This window comes from Nuphar pumila, chromosome 2 (genome assembly GCF_984573655.1).
Source record: "Nuphar pumila chromosome 2, dmNupPumi1.hap1.1, whole genome shotgun sequence".
NCBI lineage: Eukaryota > Viridiplantae > Streptophyta > Magnoliopsida > Nymphaeales > Nymphaeaceae > Nuphar > Nuphar pumila.
The window spans coordinates 61,658,205-61,676,146 of record NC_143250.1 but is presented as its reverse complement, the minus strand read 5'-3'; the positions used below and the strand labels follow the sequence as shown (position 1 = coordinate 61,676,146).

The following is a 17,942-nucleotide window of genomic DNA, read 5'->3' as shown; positions in this document are numbered from 1 at the left end:
TAAAACGTTTGTCACTATATATGGTTATGAGAAAGTGATATTAGATCTCTGGCCTCACCATTACATCACATTGTGTGTTGTACTCCCGTTAGACTTAATTTACACATAGAAACAACTATTTTTCTCTTACATAATCAAAAAATAGTTTTTAATAATTTTAATGTTTTAATATTATTTTAATATTTTTATAACACTTGATTAAAATTCACCGATTCAGATCGATTCAACTCTGAATCAGTATCGCCCGAATTCACCTGAATCGTTTGGAAAACGATTCATGGGCCCCAGATGATTCTTACAACATTGCTTTTTGAGTCGCATCCATTTCTTGAACCTTTTCATCTTAAGCAATAAAACTTATGACAATTAAAAACATTGCTTTGCTCTAATAATTTTCAACTATTGAGAGTAGTAATATTTGGTATGCTTTAAAGGTAAAAATAAATAATAAAAAAATCAGCATGAGGAAGTGTTGGCGATGATACATTTACATTGTAATTCTGATTCTATAACTCAAAGTTGAACCAAAAGGGTTGGAGAAGTGGGGTAATTTGATTGAAGGTAGCAAAAGTTTGAAGAATTTTTAAAAAATGTGAAGACTTTGGTGGATATATTAATTAGGACCCAATGTTTGGGAAAATAAAAATAAAGGGCAAGCCAAATTAGGCTTAAAATTGGTTCACAGAAATAATAGCTAACCCAAACTCTAGTCCAGATGCAACCACAACCAACTCACATTGTTATATGCAGTATTTGCATATAATTCCAGGCACCAGACAGTAGTGGTGTTAGGTTTGGGGCAGTGGGATGGGGGCCTAGACAGTTTGACTGGCAGTCTAGGTTCAAAACCCCTCCTGCGTAAGCCGAAGCTTGGTGATTCTCAGAGAATGTAAATCTATGGATATGGGTTTGGCTACGGTTTACCAATCTCTAACCAATTCATATCCATAACAACCTGTTTGATGGACATGTATTAGGATCGATGAACCTCAAATTGTTGTCAGCCTGAAAACCAAACGCCCTACAGTCTTACATATAGGAATATCAATGGATTGCATCTAACCGGGTCTGATATCTTTTATAGTGAACCTGATGTATGTGGGTCAGATATGAATTCAAGAAGGTCAGTTTAGTTGGGCTCATAAGATCCAAACCTAGTCCTAATAGGGCATATTTACATAGACCTTGATTAAACAGCTTTTTTGCATATAGCGGTTGGTATTTATCCCGATTCTGGATCAGTTTTAAATCTAAATTTGGGTTTGCATATTGATCCAATTTCAGTTCAAAATTGGATCTATATTTTCCCTAGAAGTTGTCCTTGGTTTAGTTCACATGCCTGATCCAAACTCTATACTAACCTAGCCGATCCAAATTCAATCTTAAAAATGACGTGCATTGAATATAGCATGGAGCCCATGTCAAATTCATGTTTTTGGCAAAACATGGGGTCTTAAATCCGAGGATTTGATATTTAGAAGCTCTCTCTCTCTCTCTCTCATCAAGCACTAGATTTTGATCCATTTTGAATTCAGATCCAGGGATCTTAAATAACAAAGGCAACAGAAAAGAAACAAAACCTATAGTTTGAACGGCTCTCTTTAAGACGTTCATATTACACCATTCGGACGCACCCATGAACAATATTGGAAAAATCAGGGTAGGACCCATCTACTGGAGGGCTGTCAATGGGTCGGGTTTGTATCCCACATACCTGATCCAGCCTAAACCGAAATTCTTGGGTATGGGCATAAAAATTGCCAGCCCGAATATTATTCGAGCCGAGGCCGGAGGTTGGCGTCGGATTTACGTTTTATATTCAACTCAACTCGGTTTGACCCAAGTATGTGTACTACTTTAATTATATAAGTCGAGGCTTGAGGTTTCTCTCATGTGTGGAACACTAGAATATGAGAACGGGAAATATGAGAACTAATGTGTGAATAGCGATTTTCATGATTTTTTTGTTATTTTCTCTTGAATCTAACCTTACCGATGTGATCCACATGATTAGTTTTATAAGAACATGATCTTGGAACATCCTATTTTGATGTATAAATTCAAAATCAATGGCTCATAATCTTCATAAATATTCAAGCATTCAAAAATAACATTTTTTCATTCTAAAATACAGGATCTAATAGTTGATTCTTAGCAAATTCACCATGTCAAGCACATTCACATCGTCAGATTTGCAAAAAAAAAAAGTGTTCGAAATGCCAATATTTCAAGTTCTCATATTCTAGTGACTCCACTTTATAAACTGCTTCTTTGTCATTTATGTTTATTTTAAGCAGCACTTTTTAGTGTTTGTATAATTTACCTTTTTTTTTTAGAAAAGAACCCCCACCGAGAACTAGGTTTGATGTGAAATCGGTAAGCATCAATCCAAATAGATCTCAATACGCGCAGAAGTGTTTCACGAGAGTGAGTTCTGATAGGACTCTGGGAAATAGAGTTTTTGAGACCCATGCACTCTGTTTCGACATAGACTATTCAAAGGAAACTTGTACACGACTCGCACGCCTTTCCAACGAATCTGAAATCAGATTCGGATCAGAGGTGTTCATTCCATGGACTCAGGACTGGGGCTGACAGACAAGTCTATGATAGACTTTCTCATATTCTAGTGACTCCACTTTATAAACTGCTTCTTTGTCATTTATGTTTATTTTAAGCAGCACTTTTTAGTGTTCGTATAATTTACCTTTTTTTTTAGGAAAGAACCCCCACCGAGAACTGGGTCTGATGTGAACTCGGCAAGCATTGATCCACGATCCAAATAGATCTCAATACGCGCAGAAGTGTTTCACGAGAGTGAGTCCGAATAGGACTCTGGGAAATAGAGTTTTTGAGACTCATGCACTCTGTTTCGACAGAGGCGGTTCAAAGGAAACTTGTATATGACTCACACGCCTTTTCAACGAATCTGAAATCATTGGATTCATATCAGAGGTGTTCATTTCATGAACTTAGGACTGGGGCTGACAGACAAGTCTATGATAGACTTTCGGGCTCCGCGGGCAGTCTGTTCAAAGGGGTTTTCGACCTCTTAGATGATAGAGTTTGCAAAAACCCACAACAGAGATAGTCCAATTCAGACCTTTCCAACGAGATATGATACACAATTTTATGAGTTTTTTATGAACTTCTACAGATTTTTGAGCTTGTAAAACATTATGTGATACTTGCTATAAATTATAATCTAGGGTTCGTAACATGTATTCACATCAACATGAATTTCAGACTTGCAAACATACGAATCAGATGAAACTCAGAATAGTAACTTGGTTCAACAGGATTTCAGCTAATTAATTCAAGTCTCAGATTCACAAGTCATGCAGAAAATATCAGAAAATCGAGAAACTCAAAAATCTAAATCAGGATATTAACAAATGCTTTAAATTCCCAACTTTTCAACAATAGCGGAAAGATGGATAATTTTGAGACCCTTAGGCAAAGATTCAGCCACAATGATGAACATGAAAGTTTCAGAGTTATGTCTTAGATTTCCACAGAATCAAACAAATCAAATTTTCATGAAGGGAATCTTGAGAAATCCCCTAAATACATAACATTGTTCACAGTGTTCTGGACAGGATAAGAGCTGACAGACTCCGTCTGACAGACGGCTTGACAGAGAATTTTCAGAACTCCGCCGGCCGATTCAGGCCATGACTTCCTCAACAAAAATGTTGAAGGTCTGTGTCTTGGATTTTCATGAAGCCTAAGAATACCAGAATCAGACCAGTATCTTAGCAGATACAGGCAATTCTTTGGAGTTATCTTTGACAACTCTGGAATTGAAAATTTGTTTTTTTGACAGAAAACGAAATAGATAAAACACTATGCTCAGAATCAAGATATGACTGAAAATCACATTTAATATCATAAAAGGGATATAAACACTCAGTACATTGACAACAATCAATTTGTTTTGTAGTTTGCAATCGATAATCAATGATCTTAGCAATAAATAACAAAAACGAGTAGTGAGGAAAACCAAACACAATATTCGGATAGATCAAGAGAGAGTGTTGCTAGACACCAACCACTGTCTCATGCCCTTGTGCAACAGTATGTTGCCGACCTTCGAGCCTCCAGCACCCTCAAGCTAGTGCAGCCACAACCAGTCACTAGTCGAACTTCACACGAACAAGGGGATTCAACTAAACTCATTTTTTTTCTCTCTCAAAAAACAAAAACTTGCATCTTTTTTTTTTCTCAAACAAAACAACCTCCAGCCCCATGGTCAACCACCAAGAGGCTCTTAATCCCTGTTAGAGGGTGGAATGATGATTCCACCTCCATCTCCAATCACTCCAAAAAAAGGGGGGGGGGGAGCTTCTTCAAGGTGCCGCCCACTTGCCCAATGCATGGGCTCTTTTTTGAAAAAGTGTATCATTATCTTTCAACAACCCTTTTGACCTTCTATGGTCAAACTAGATTCAGAGAAGGGTTATAGATGTCCAACCCAAAGTGGCACCAACTATGGCTTGGGGTTGAATTGAATCTTGGATAAGATCCAAGATCCAAATAATGTTTTTGCTCTGAAAAGCCTTCACGATATTGAGTTTCTAAATTGTAAAAAAGAAAACTACCCTGAGTACCCCATACACCCTCTAGTATCGCAAAACAATCATACAGTGCACTAGAACTAGCCGGATCCGTAGAATCCGACACTTAAAAAATAAAATTACATAAAATAAAGGTTGACGACAAAATATTCTAAATACAATTCCATGAAGAGCGTAATGGAATCAAGCGAAGGATCAAGTCGAGCATCGACTAAATTGTGGATCCACTAAGACAAGGGACGTCTTGCAAGTGGGTGGATCACCTCGGGTAGTGATGCCCAGATCGGGTCTGGAGAGTTGGATTGGGATCCAACTCCGCGTCTGAACTCTGAACCTCTGGATGCTCTGCATCATCCCCCCTAGGTTGAAAATGCTTCATCCTTGAAGTCAGCTCTTCGCCCTCATCATCATCATGGTACCGCTTCAAGTGTTTGACGTTGAACACGCTCGAAGTCTTGAATTGAGGTGGCAACTGAACCCTGTAAGCATTAAAATTAATGACATCAGTAACTATACAAGGACCAATGCGCTTAGGCATCAACTTACCATGTAATTCAAGAGGCAAACAATTTTTAGTAAGAGTTACCCATACCAGATCTACAGTTTCAAACAATACATGTTGATGCTTCTTGTCATAACTTGATTTATACTTACTTATGATGTCTTGAAGCTTCAGATATACCTGTTCATGAATATCTTGCATCAAAGAAACCCGATCTTGAACATAATTTAAAACAGGACCAACAACAGGAATAAGAGCTAAATCAATAAGAGAACATAGATTAAAACCATAAAGAACAATAAAATGACTAAATCCAGTAGAACGATTCACAGACTTATTGAAAGCAAATTCAGCTTGTGCAAGTATTAGAGGCCATGATTTTGGTTTATTATTAATTAAAGCTCGCAATAGGTTTCCTAAAGACTGGTTAACAACTTTTGTTTGACTGTCTGTCTGAGGATGATGCACAATGCTAAATTGGAGGTTGGTTCCTAACTTTTTCCATAATTGTCGCCAAAAATGTCTTACAAATTTAACATCTCTATCAGAAGTGATAGTTTTCAAAATGCCATGTAATTTATAATTTTTTTTGAAAAATAAATCTGCAATGTGAGATGCATTCATGGTTTTTTGACACGGAATAAATCAAGCTATTTTTGTATATCGATCGATGACCACAAAAATAGAATCAAGACTATGAGTGGTCTTAGGCAACCCTAAAGCAAAATCCATGGTTATATCTTGCCAAGGTTTCTCAAGAATATGTAAAGGCAAATATAACCCTGCATTAGTGACGTTTACTTTAGCGATATGACACACATGACATTTTTCTACAAATTTATTCACATTCTTTCGAATGTGGGGCCAAAAGTAGATTGAAGAAACCAACTGCATAGTTTTATCATGACCAAACTGTCCCTCATTATCTATCTCAGAAATTAAACGTTGTCTTAGGGAGCAGTCTAGGATACAAAGCAAATTGCCTTTAAATAAAAACCCATAGACTAGAGAGAAATTGTCATGAGAATGATTATTCACTTTATTAATAATTTTTGAAAAATAACTATCTAACTCATATAATGAAGCAAACTTTTTAAAACCATAAACGGATAATTTCATGGTAGACAGAAGAATAGTTTTTTTGCTTAAGGCATCCACCACGACATTATCCTTTTCTGCCTTATGCTTTAGAACAAAAGTAAACTCTTGCAGGTATTCGACCCATTTGGCTCTACGGGCATTCAATTTATGTTGTCCAGTGATGTATTTGAGAGCTTCATGGTCAGTATGAAGAATAAATTCTCGATGAATCAAGTAAGGCCTCCAGTGCATTAATGCTCCAACGATCGCGTAAAATTCTTTATCGTAGGTGCTATATTTTAATTTAGCTTCATTCAGCTTTTCACTAAAGTAAGCAACATGCTTACCTTCTTGACTCAAAACAACACCTATACCTACTCCAGACGCGTCACATGATAATTCAAAAGCAAATTCAAAATTGGGTAAGACCAACACAGACGTCGAACAGAGATATGATTTTAAACGCTTAAAAGATTGTTGAGCTTCCAAACTCTATTGAAATGTCTTTTCTTTGATACAATCAGTCAATGGAGCAGCTATGCTGCTGAAATGCAGAATAAACCTCTTATGGAAGGAAGTTAATCCATTGAAACTGCGAACGACAGTGATAGAAGTTGGCACAGGCCAATCTCGATTCGACTCGACCTTTGAAGGGTCAACAAATATACCTGAAGTCGACACCACATAATCGAGAAACAAAACTTCAGTGGCCCAAAAGACACACTTATCTATAGATGCATAAAATTGCTCCCATTTAAGGATGTCGAATACTAAACGTAAGTATTTCATATGTTCGGGCTCAGTTTGACTGTAAATGAGAATATCATCAAAATAGACGACCAAAAAATTATCAATATAAGGTTAAAAAATTTGATTCATGATTCTCATGAAGGTAGATGGAGCATTGAATAATCCAAATGGCATCATGAGTCATTCATAGAGACCATCACAAGTTTTGAATGTGGTTTTGTATTCATCTCCAGGTCTAACTCGTATTTGATGATATCCACTACGCAGATCTAACTTGGAGAGATTTTTTGAACCAATCAGTTGGTCAAACAAATCATCTAATTTTGGGATGAAAAACCTATACTTGATGGTTATTTTGTTCATGGCTCAGCTATCAATGCACATTCGTCATGTCCCATTCTTCTTTGGCACAAGAAGAGCAGGAACCACAAAAAAACTATGACTCTCACGAATGTGACCCTTAGTCAATAATTCCTCAACTTGTCTATGAAGTTCTTTATACTCCGTAGGACTCATGCGATAATGTGGGGCATGTGGAAACACTGACCTTGGATGAAAGTCTATATGATGTTGGACTTCCCGCAAAGGGGGTAATCCATTAGGTAATTCATCGAAAAAGACTTCACAAAATTCTTCTAACAAGGGTTTGACTCTAGAATCTACAATGACACGACTAGGCTCACTAGGTGATGAACCAGAATCAACAGAGAAGTAACACATGCTTGATTGATTGAGAGCCTCTTGGAGCTCATGTCTGCCAACAAAAGCACTTGAAAGCTTAACCTTCGATGCAGTAGGCTTGGAGGAAGTGGGCTGGGAGATTTGGGTGGTAGATGGAGTACAAGATGATGATGCAGATGAAGATAAAGAAGACAAAGGTGGTAAGTCTTTGAACGACTTCAAATGAATCTTTCGTTCTTCGAACGTAAACGAGTATGAGTTAGATCGGTCATTATGGATAACAGATCGATCATACTGCCACGACATTCCGAGAATGATATGACTTGCATCCATAGGGAGCACATCGCACCAGACTTGATCAAAATAAATGTTTTCAATAGAAAATTTGACCAAGCACTGTCGGTCGACACAGACATCAGTGCTCTTTTGGAGCCATGACATCTGATATGGATGAGGGTGAGTCTGGCAACTCAAGCTTAATTTGGTCATGACTTTGATCAATATCACATTTTCACAGCAACTAGAGTCAATGATGAATCAACATACTTTTTCATTGATGGTACAAGCATACTCAAATATGTAAGTTTGAAGTCAACGGTCATTCGCTTCTTGAAGCGGGGCTAAACGGATCCTCCAAGAAATGAGTGCTTCACCTCTATCAGGCATCAACACCTCCTCCACGTACTCCTCTTCCGGTTCTTCCTCAAAATCTTTAATATCTTGATCATGAACAGGATTGGATTTGAGATCCAATCTAGAATCATTATCAACATGCGATCCTTCAATGAATAAGGCCTTGCCACACTACTTAGTAGACTTGTGACCTGGCTTCCTACAAGTGTAACACTTGATGGGGGTATTATAACTACAAGTTCGAGCTTGGGTTCCTACCAAAGCATTCTGACTTGTAACCCTAGATGGGTTAGTCGCATTGGGGTGTTGGTAGGGTGGGTCAACATTTTCACTTGGGACTACAGGGGCCCGCACTTGGGGTCTAGTAGTCTGACTCGACTTCGCCAAGGTCTTTCGCTGAGTAGACCTTTCCCACTGACGTGCCTTTTGATGTGCCTCAAACACAGTCCAACACTCTATAAAATTCAGCATATCTTGTAACAGGAGGTTTAATCCTCTAATATACTTTGATACAAGTTGTTCTTCACTTTCACGAATATCATTTTGTGCAACAAGATCATGGAATTCTTCAATGTATTGGTCCACCGATTTGGTTTCTTGATTCAGACTCTGATATTTTTTATATAATTTATGATGATAGTTCAGAGGTAGGAACTGAGCACGAAGCTTCTGCTTCATGTGCTCTCAATGCTCAATCGGAGCACGACCTTGATGTCAGCACGTTTGTTTGAGCTGACACCACCAGGCTGCAACTCGACCCTTCAACTTGAGGGATATCAATCCCACACGATGATCTTCTTGAACTTCTTTGAACTCTGGGATTTCATGAACTTCGCTAATCCAATCTAAGAAATCTTTAGGAGTTCCAATTCTCTTGAATTCTGGGATTTCAAAATGGAGACCGAAATCCTAATGTGATCTCCTCGGTTGGAAGTTATCTCTCATTTTTGGACTGTGATTAATTGACTCAAAGTCATCGTCAGAATCAAAAGGTCGAGTCTCATATGTTCCTCAGGAACCGCGTGGACTTCTCTCAACTCGTCGTTCTTGAGTTCTCGCACTTTCGTCCAGTTGATGAGTTAAGTCCTCGACTTGGTGCCTAGCCTGAGCGAGTTATCTTTGCAGATCATGAACCTCATAACGCTGGTCACAATCATCTCTTCTCCTATTAAGGTCATTCTGACCTCGACCTCCCATTCGACCCGCCATGGTGAATGGTACCTAAATTTTTTTTGACTTCTCACCATATTAGAAATCATGTCGGATTGAGAAATACGGCAACCCTCCCTATGATACCAAATGATGTGGACTCGATAAGCACTGATCCATGATCAAAGGTCCAAATAGATTTCAATACGCATGGAAGTGTTTCACGGGAGTGAGTCTGAATAGGACTCTAGAAAATAGTTTTTGAGACCTGTGCACTCTGTTTTGACAGAAGCAGTCCAAAGGAAACTTGTGCACGACTTGCACGCCTTTCCAACGAATCCAAAATCACTAGATTTGAATCAAAGGTGTTTGTTCCACGAACTAAGAACTGGGGTTGACAGACAAGTCTATGACAGACTTCTGGGCTCCGCAGACAGACTGTTCAAAGGGGTTTTCGACCTCTTAGATGGTAGAATTTGCAAAACCCACAACAGAGATATCATAGGTCTGATCTAGACTTTTCCAACGAGATATGATACACAATTTTATGAGTTTTCTACAATCCTCTACAGATTTTTGAACTTTTGAAATATTATGTGATACTTGCTATAAATTGTAATCTAGGGTTTGTAACATGCATTCACATCGACATGAATTTCAGACTTGCAAATGTACAAATTAGATGAAACTCAGAATATTAACTCAGTTTAACAGGATTTCAGCTAATTAATTCAAGTCTCAGATTCGCAAGTCATGCAGAAAATATAAAAAAATCGAGAAACTCAAAAATCTAAATCAAGATATTAACAAATGCTTTAAATTCCCAACTTTTTGACAACAGCAGAAAGATGGATAATTTTGAGACCCTTAGGCAAAGATTCAGCCACGATGATGAAGATGAAAGTTTTAGAGTTATGTATTAGATTTCCATAAAATCAAACAAATCAAATTTTTATGAAGGAAATCGTGAGAAAACCATAAAATATGAAACACTATTCACAGTGTTCTGGACAGGACAGGAGCTGTCAGACTCCGTCCGATTGATGGATTCACAGGGAATTTTTGTGACTCTGCTGGCTGATTCAAGCCGCGACCTCAACAACAATGTTGAAGGTCCGTGTCTTGGCTTTCCAGAAAGCCTAAGAACACCAGAATCAGACCAATATCTTAGCAGATGCAGTTAATTTTTGAGAGTTGTCTTTGACAACTCTGGAATCAGGATTCCGATTTTTTGACAGAAAACGAAATGGATAAAACACTATGCTCAAAATCAAGATATGGCTAGAAAAACATTGACAATAATCAATTTGTTTTGCAGTTTGCAATCGATAAACAATGTTCTTAGCAATCAACAACAAAAATGAGTAGTGAGGAAAACCAAACACAATATTCGGATAGATCAAGAGGGAGTGTTGTTGGACAACAACTACCATCTCATGCCCTTGCGCAACAGTCCGTTGCCAACCTTTCAACCTCCAGCACCCTCAAGCTAGTGCAGCCACAACCAGCCACTAGTGGAACTTCACACAAACAAGGGGATTCAACAAAACTCAAATTTTTTTCTCTCCCCCCCAAAAAACTTGTAGCTTCTTCTTTTTTTCTCAAACAAAACAACCTCCAGACCCATGGTCGACCACCATGAGGCTCTTAAGCCCTGTTGAAGGGTGGAATAATGATGCCACCCCCAACTCCAATCACTCCAAAAGGGAGGGGGGTTCTCCAAGGTGCCACCTACTTGCCCAATGCATAAGCTTTTTTTTGAAAAAGTGTAACGCCCCAGAATCCCACCTTGGGAAATCCTTTAGATTTTCAGGGTAATTTTTTTTTTTGAAATACATTGCGCAAAGCGAAAAACTACGAAGGGAAAACAAGTGAAAATTCTGAGCGGGTTACAGAAAACAACAAGATGAAACATTTTATTAACCACATTTTACAAGATGATACAACATTTCTCTTTTTACAAAAACCAACTGCCAAGATCTTTGACGTTCTAGAAGTGTGTGTTCAGTCCTCTGCTGCACATCAAGCTCCATCGCACCACGAGAAGTAAAACACATGTATCCCCATAAAACGGGGTCAGTACTCTTACGAGCTGGTGAGAAATCAACCACAATAATCCATTTATGCAAATCATAACATTCATAACATGATATGCATCTAATAACATAATTAACCAGAGCAATAGCACAAATAAATTTATCATGACAGAACAGGTAAAATATTGCAATCAATGCATATATACAAGTGAACATATATGTGCATCGTGGTGAGACAATTAACATAATTGAAGTGATTAAATAAGTGTAACTGCAATAAGTAGAGAATAATGCCAAGAAATAAACAACAATGTCAACCACTAACATACTTAGGCAGTAACATCAATTATCTAGCAAGTGAGCAAGAAAGATACAGCTCTAGCATTATGATCAAAGATAAGCAGTACGATCATGATCAATCAACTAACATAATTGACATTAGCATTCAACAATGAATATTTCATTAATTATCTAACCAAAAGAAGACATCTCTAGAATTATATCGCATGAGATTTTCATAAGAAAGAAAGTACGGGTAACTACATATTTCTGACATAAGTGAGCTCAACTCACAAGGTGGGTCCATTGCCCACACTAACTCTCCATGGAGTTTTTAGTATTTCATAAAATCTCACAGATAAATGCACCCTTACAAGGTGCATCGAGTCCCCTTTATACTTACGGGACAGATCAAGTGCCCAAAGGTGAATCGTGTGATCAATGCAAACATACACGAAACACAATCAAATATTCATTAAATACTAGGATACTTGAATTATCAATACGATTCATGCAATTACTCTAAGTTTGGTGACATGATGTGCAAGTGGAAGTACTTATTCGTGTTATAGCATTTATGTCACATTGTTCTCATGTAGTGTGTAAGCGTACATAAATCAAAATAATACGAGCATAATATCGCATGTTAGCTAATATCAATTTTGACCATATTAGATGGTAAACAAGCTTAATCAGGCCGTTTGAGTTCAGTGACTTGGTGTCTCAGTTGGGCCGCACCCAACTCGACCCCAAAAGGAGAGAGATTTAAAACCAGTTAAAAGAAAATCATGACTTCCTATAATCAGCAGAAAGATTGATATTTTTGAGATATTTAGACAAAGATTCAGCCCTAACTCTAAACTCAAAAGTTGTAGAGTTATTTCTTAGCTTTCCACAAAATGAAACCAATTAAATTTTCATGGAGGGAGTCAGGAGAAACTTCAAAAATACAGAACACTATCTACAACATTCTGGACTGAACAAGGATTAACAAAAATCTGAATGTTCTATATTTTGAGGGACCTTGTAGACTGAATCAAGAAATGTCCTCAACTACAAAGTTGGCGGATTGTGTCTTGGCTTTCTAAAATGCCCAAGAACACCGAAATACAACCTGTATCCAAAGAAATACATTCAGTTTATCAGAGGTATCTGTGACACCTCTGGATTTAGGAAAGTATCAATGCATGTAAAAAAATAACATATTTAACAGAGCTTTTATAGGATGATGCAGACCAAATCAGACCAAGCCTTTAACTACAAAGTTAGAGATCTATGTCTGAGCTTTTCATAATGTCCAAGAACACCAAAATTGAACATTTATCTAGAGTGATACAGTTGATTTATTAGAGGTGTCTCTGACAACTCTAGATTTGGGAAAGTATCAATGCATGCAAAAATAACATATTTTACAGAGCTTTTATAGGATGATGCAGACCGAATCAGACCAAATCTTCAACTACAAAGTTGGAGATCTGCGTCTGAGCTTTCCAAAAGGTCTAAAAACACAAAAATCAGACATGTATTCAGAGCGATACAGTCGATTTATTAGATGTGTCTCTGACAACTCTAGATTCGGGAAAGAATCAATGCATGCAAAAATAATATATTTGATAGAGATTTTCTAGGATGATGTATACCAAATCAGACCAAACCTTCAACTATAAAGTTGAAGGTTTGTGTCTGAGCTTTTCAAAATGTCCAAGAACACCAAAATCGGATATATATCCAGAGTGATACAGTCAATTTATCTGAGGTGTCTCTGACAACTCTTCTGGAAAGCATCAATGCATGCAAAAACCACATTTTTGATGGAGATTTTAGAGAACTTTTCATTCTGAATCTGAAAAAGTCATCAACTACAAAGTTATAGGACTAGATCTGAGCTTTCCAGAATGTCCAAGAAAACTAAAATCCGATTAGTATCTAGGGAGATACAATTGAATCTTTGAAGGTGTCTTTGACAACTCTAGATTCGGGAAACTCGTTTTTACAAAATACATATTTTTTTTTTAAATATAAGTGTGTGTGTTCACGTGACACATCTCATACAAGTGCTATAAACTGAATATAAGAAACAACACACAAATCTAATAGACATGCAACTCACACACATGCATTTGAAAAATCCAGTTTCATGAAGAAAGAAGATACAAATGGACAATGAAAGAAATCTCACCTTCAATGGCTTACGGAATGATGGATGGGATCTCCTCTTGCTTGGGTGTGTAGGATGGAGTCCCACGTGGTACCCAACCCTACACACTAGCAAGGTGAAGAGAAAGAAGGTTGGCTATGGTGGAAGCCCTGCAATTTTGGGAGAGAGAGAGAGGGAAAGAGAAAGAAGAGGAGAGAATGACTTTTTCTTTCTTCTCAAAGGTTAAATATGCTAGGGTTTTAAGTGGATGGCTGAGATTAAAAGTTAGAAATGAATGGCTAGGATGTATGTCACACCCTTCTAAGTGATGGCATACTTGTAATACTTTAGTTCTACTTTTCCAGTACCAATAGGTTTATTTTATTTGAATTCTCTAAAAAGTCTTTCAAGAATGCGATTAATTAAGGTCCATTATACCCTCTTGCCTTTAAAATTTTTCAAGAAGTGTCTCATAGTTGGAACCAATCAGAATCATTTCTGAGAAAAGTCTTTCCTTAAATTACAAAATAGTCATCTCCTAGCTTGGTCAACTTGACCAGCTAGTCTCCAAGGTTATCCATGTCCACATATGGTCGACCATGGGCTAGGTCAACCCCCCCTAGTTGGTCTCAAACCCGACAAAAATTCAAATATAACCCGAATATTAAAATATGTTTTAAATTATTATTTTTCGTGAAAAACCATCTTCGGTATGACCCATACCTCTTTAAAATTTACATTCCTTATTAATTTACATAAAATGATGAGGTTTTAACATCGTTTAAATTTCTCGATTTGAGATCCGATTGATTTCATGCAATTTGGATAAAACTTAGAGTTTTGATGACCGATGCATCAAAATATGCATTTATTTCAATATGTATATAAACACTTATCCACATTAGGGTTTCCGATACACACACACACACACACACACACACACACACACACACACACATATATATATATATATATATATATATATATATATATATATATATATATATATATGTATGAATGCACATACACACATACATATGCATATACATATTTATGTATAAATACATAGATAATGACAACTATGAAATTTTATCTTCTATTGGATAATTTTCTCAGAAAATTCACGGGTCTTACAAAAAGTGCATCATTACCCTCCAACAACTCTTTTGTTTTTTTATGGGCAAACTAGATTCAAAGAAGGGTTGTTGATGTTCAACCCAAAGTGGTGCCAACTATGGCTTGGGGTTGAATTGAATCTTGGATAAGATTCAAGATCCAAATGATGTTTTTGCTCCAAAAACCCTTCGCGATATTGGGTTTCTAAATTGAAAAAAAAGAAAACTACCATGAGTACCCCATACACCTTCTAGTGCTGTAAAACAATCCTACACGACACTAGAACTATCCGGATACGTAGAATCCGATACCTAAAAAATAAAAATAAAAATAAAAATAAAAATAAAAATAAAAATAAAATTACATAAAATAGATGTTGCCGACAAAATGTTCAAAATACGATTCCATGAAAAGCGTAATGGAATCAAGCGAAGGATCAAGGCGAGTTTCGACTAAATTGTGGATCCACTAAGACAAGAGACGTCTTGCAAGTGAGTGGATCGCCTCGGGTAGTGATGCCCGGATCGGATCTGAAGAGTTGAATTGAGATCTAACTCCGCGTTTGAACTCTAAACCTCTAGATGCTCTACATCAGGGTCACTAACAGGCCCACCTCCCTACAAGGTAAAGCTCCTGGTTGATGGCACAACCACCCAACCTTACTGGACCTAACTGTGAAAAAGCAACAGCTTCCCCATGTGACAGTAGGGTTCGATCCTGGACCTTCAGCTTGACACATGACCCCGCTTACTACATGGGATACCCACCTAATTGGTATTTACTTTAATTTTTTAATGATATTTTATAAATTTTACCCTTTTACTTTATTTTTTTAATGTCATTTTATAAATTTTACCTCTTACCGTTTTTCAAAAGTAGGAGAGACCAACTGCTTATTTTCTTCAATTTCACCTCATCACCCTTACTACCATCATCACCAGATTCACCACCACCATTTATCTCTCAATCACCTCTATCATTATCACCACCACCATTGTCATCACTACCATCATCATCACCGTTGCTAGGGTGAGGACTGATCCAAGCTGTCCTGGCTATAGGATCCTTTTTATGTCAAAGGATGGTTTCCTTTTTGGTTATTTGAAAGGTTCTTTCCCAGCTGTTCAAGCCACATCACCCTGCTGCCGTCCACGTAACAAGATGAACGGCAGTAAAAAGGGCATCCCATCTATGAGTTTCTGTATGTCGTTCATCTCCATATGAACGGTATATACAGATAATGGTTTGCCGCCAACGACTTTTCAAAATTCTGAAGCCACCCAAATGCCGTTGAACTACACCGACCAGAGGGAATCGCTTCAATGCGTTGCCCAATCCATTCCTGCAGATGGTTGGTGGGCAGCACCCATCAGAAGAGCCAGAACCCACCCTTCAGAGGCCTTCCCTTGCACCGCTTGTGGAGCAACGATTCGATAGAGCTCGGTCTCTACGATCGTCTTTTGCTGGCTTTTACCGACATTGGATCCTCTTCGGAGGTCAAGCGCATCCATGGTCGGATGATTACGTGCAGTTTCATGTCCAAGTCCGTTCTCACATGCCGGCTCATCGATGGTTACTTTGCGTTCGGCGAGAATCATGATGCAGGCAAACTGTTTGAACAATTGCAGAAACGAAGTCTTTACTGTTACAATTATATGCTGAAAGGTTACATGGATCGGAAAATGTATGCAGATTGTTTCAGGTTGTGGGCAAGAATGATTTCGGAAGAAACCCTCCCTGACCCGCATTCTCTGAGTTTGATACTGACAGCATGTGTGGATTTGAAAGAACGCCAACGAGGGGAAATCATCCATGGCCATGCCATATCACGCGGGTTTGGATCTGATTGCTTTGTGGTCACTGCTCTTGTTGATTTGTACTTGAAATGCGGTCATGTTGAGGATGCTCGTCTATTGTTCGATGGAATGCCTCAAAGAGATGTGTTTATGTGGACTGTGATGATTAATGGGTACATGGGGGTTGGAAAGTGCGGGGAGGCTTTGGCTTTGTTTTCGAGGATGGAAGATGCGGGGATAGATGCCAATGTTGTTACGTGGAATGCTTTGATTGGTGGGTTTGTTAGACAGGGGCTCACTCTGGATGCAATATTCCATTTTCGGAGGATGCAAATGGTAGATGTCATGCCTGACAAGGTGAGTATGTGTTTAATTTTATCTGGGTGTGCTCACTCTGCAGTGTTGAAGTTAGGTAGGGAATCACATGCTTTTGTACTTAGAAAGGGGTTCAAGACTGATCAGTTTCTTGTCTCCACATTAGTTGACATGTATGCAAAATGTGGAAGTTTGGATTTGGCGTATTACTTGTTTGATCAAGCTGAGGTGAAAGACGTGGGTTTATGGAATGCAATCCTTGCAGCTTATGGAACCCATGGGAAGTGTGAGGAAGCTCTGAGACTATTTATTCAAATGCTGAAGTCTAAAGTTAGACCAAATGAAATTACTTTTACTTCACTCCTCTATGCTTGTAGCCATGCAGGAATGGTGAATGAAGGCCTCAAATGCTTTAATATCATGATTGATGATTATCAAATCATTCCACATGTGGAACATTACGTTTGTATGGTTGATATGTTTGGTCGATCTGGGCTTTTAGAAGAAGCTCATTACTTTATTAATAACATGCCCGTTGAGCCAAGTAAAGATATTTGGGGAGCTTTGCTGAGTGCTTGCAGGGTACATCGCAATGTCGAGCTTGCAGAGGTTGCAGCCCGCCAAATATTTTCATGTAAGGACGTTGAGGATGCTGGGTATCATGTCATGATGTCAAACATTTATGCAGAAATAGGTCAATGGAAGGACATGGGCAAGCTGAGAACATGGATAAGAGATAAGGGGTTGAGGAAGAAGATAGGTCTCAGTTGGATTGAGGTTGAGAATCACGTCCATACTTTCTACACAGGAGATACAAAAGACCCACAGTCAGACCAGATCTATGCTGTATTATGGGCCTTAGAAGCTGTGTATTCTTCAGAATCAATCTGA

The 17,942-nt window shown here is 38.1% G+C and overlaps 1 protein-coding gene across 1 annotated transcript; it reads left to right on the top strand.

Moving 5' to 3' along the window:
• Positions 1-16,262: 16,262 nt before the first annotated feature.
• On the top strand, positions 16,263-17,942 carry LOC149845545 (pentatricopeptide repeat-containing protein At2g20540-like). The gene has a single exon (XM_089988338.1). It carries the CDS (start codon positions 16,263-16,265, stop codon positions 17,940-17,942), a length of 1,680 nt encoding a protein of 559 aa, XP_089844464.1.

Bases quoted from the DNA above. Each gene is read 5' to 3' on its own strand.
- LOC149845545 (XM_089988338.1), top strand. From the start codon at position 16,263: ATGCGTTGCCCAATCCATTCCTGCAGATGGTTGGTGGGCAGCACCCAT.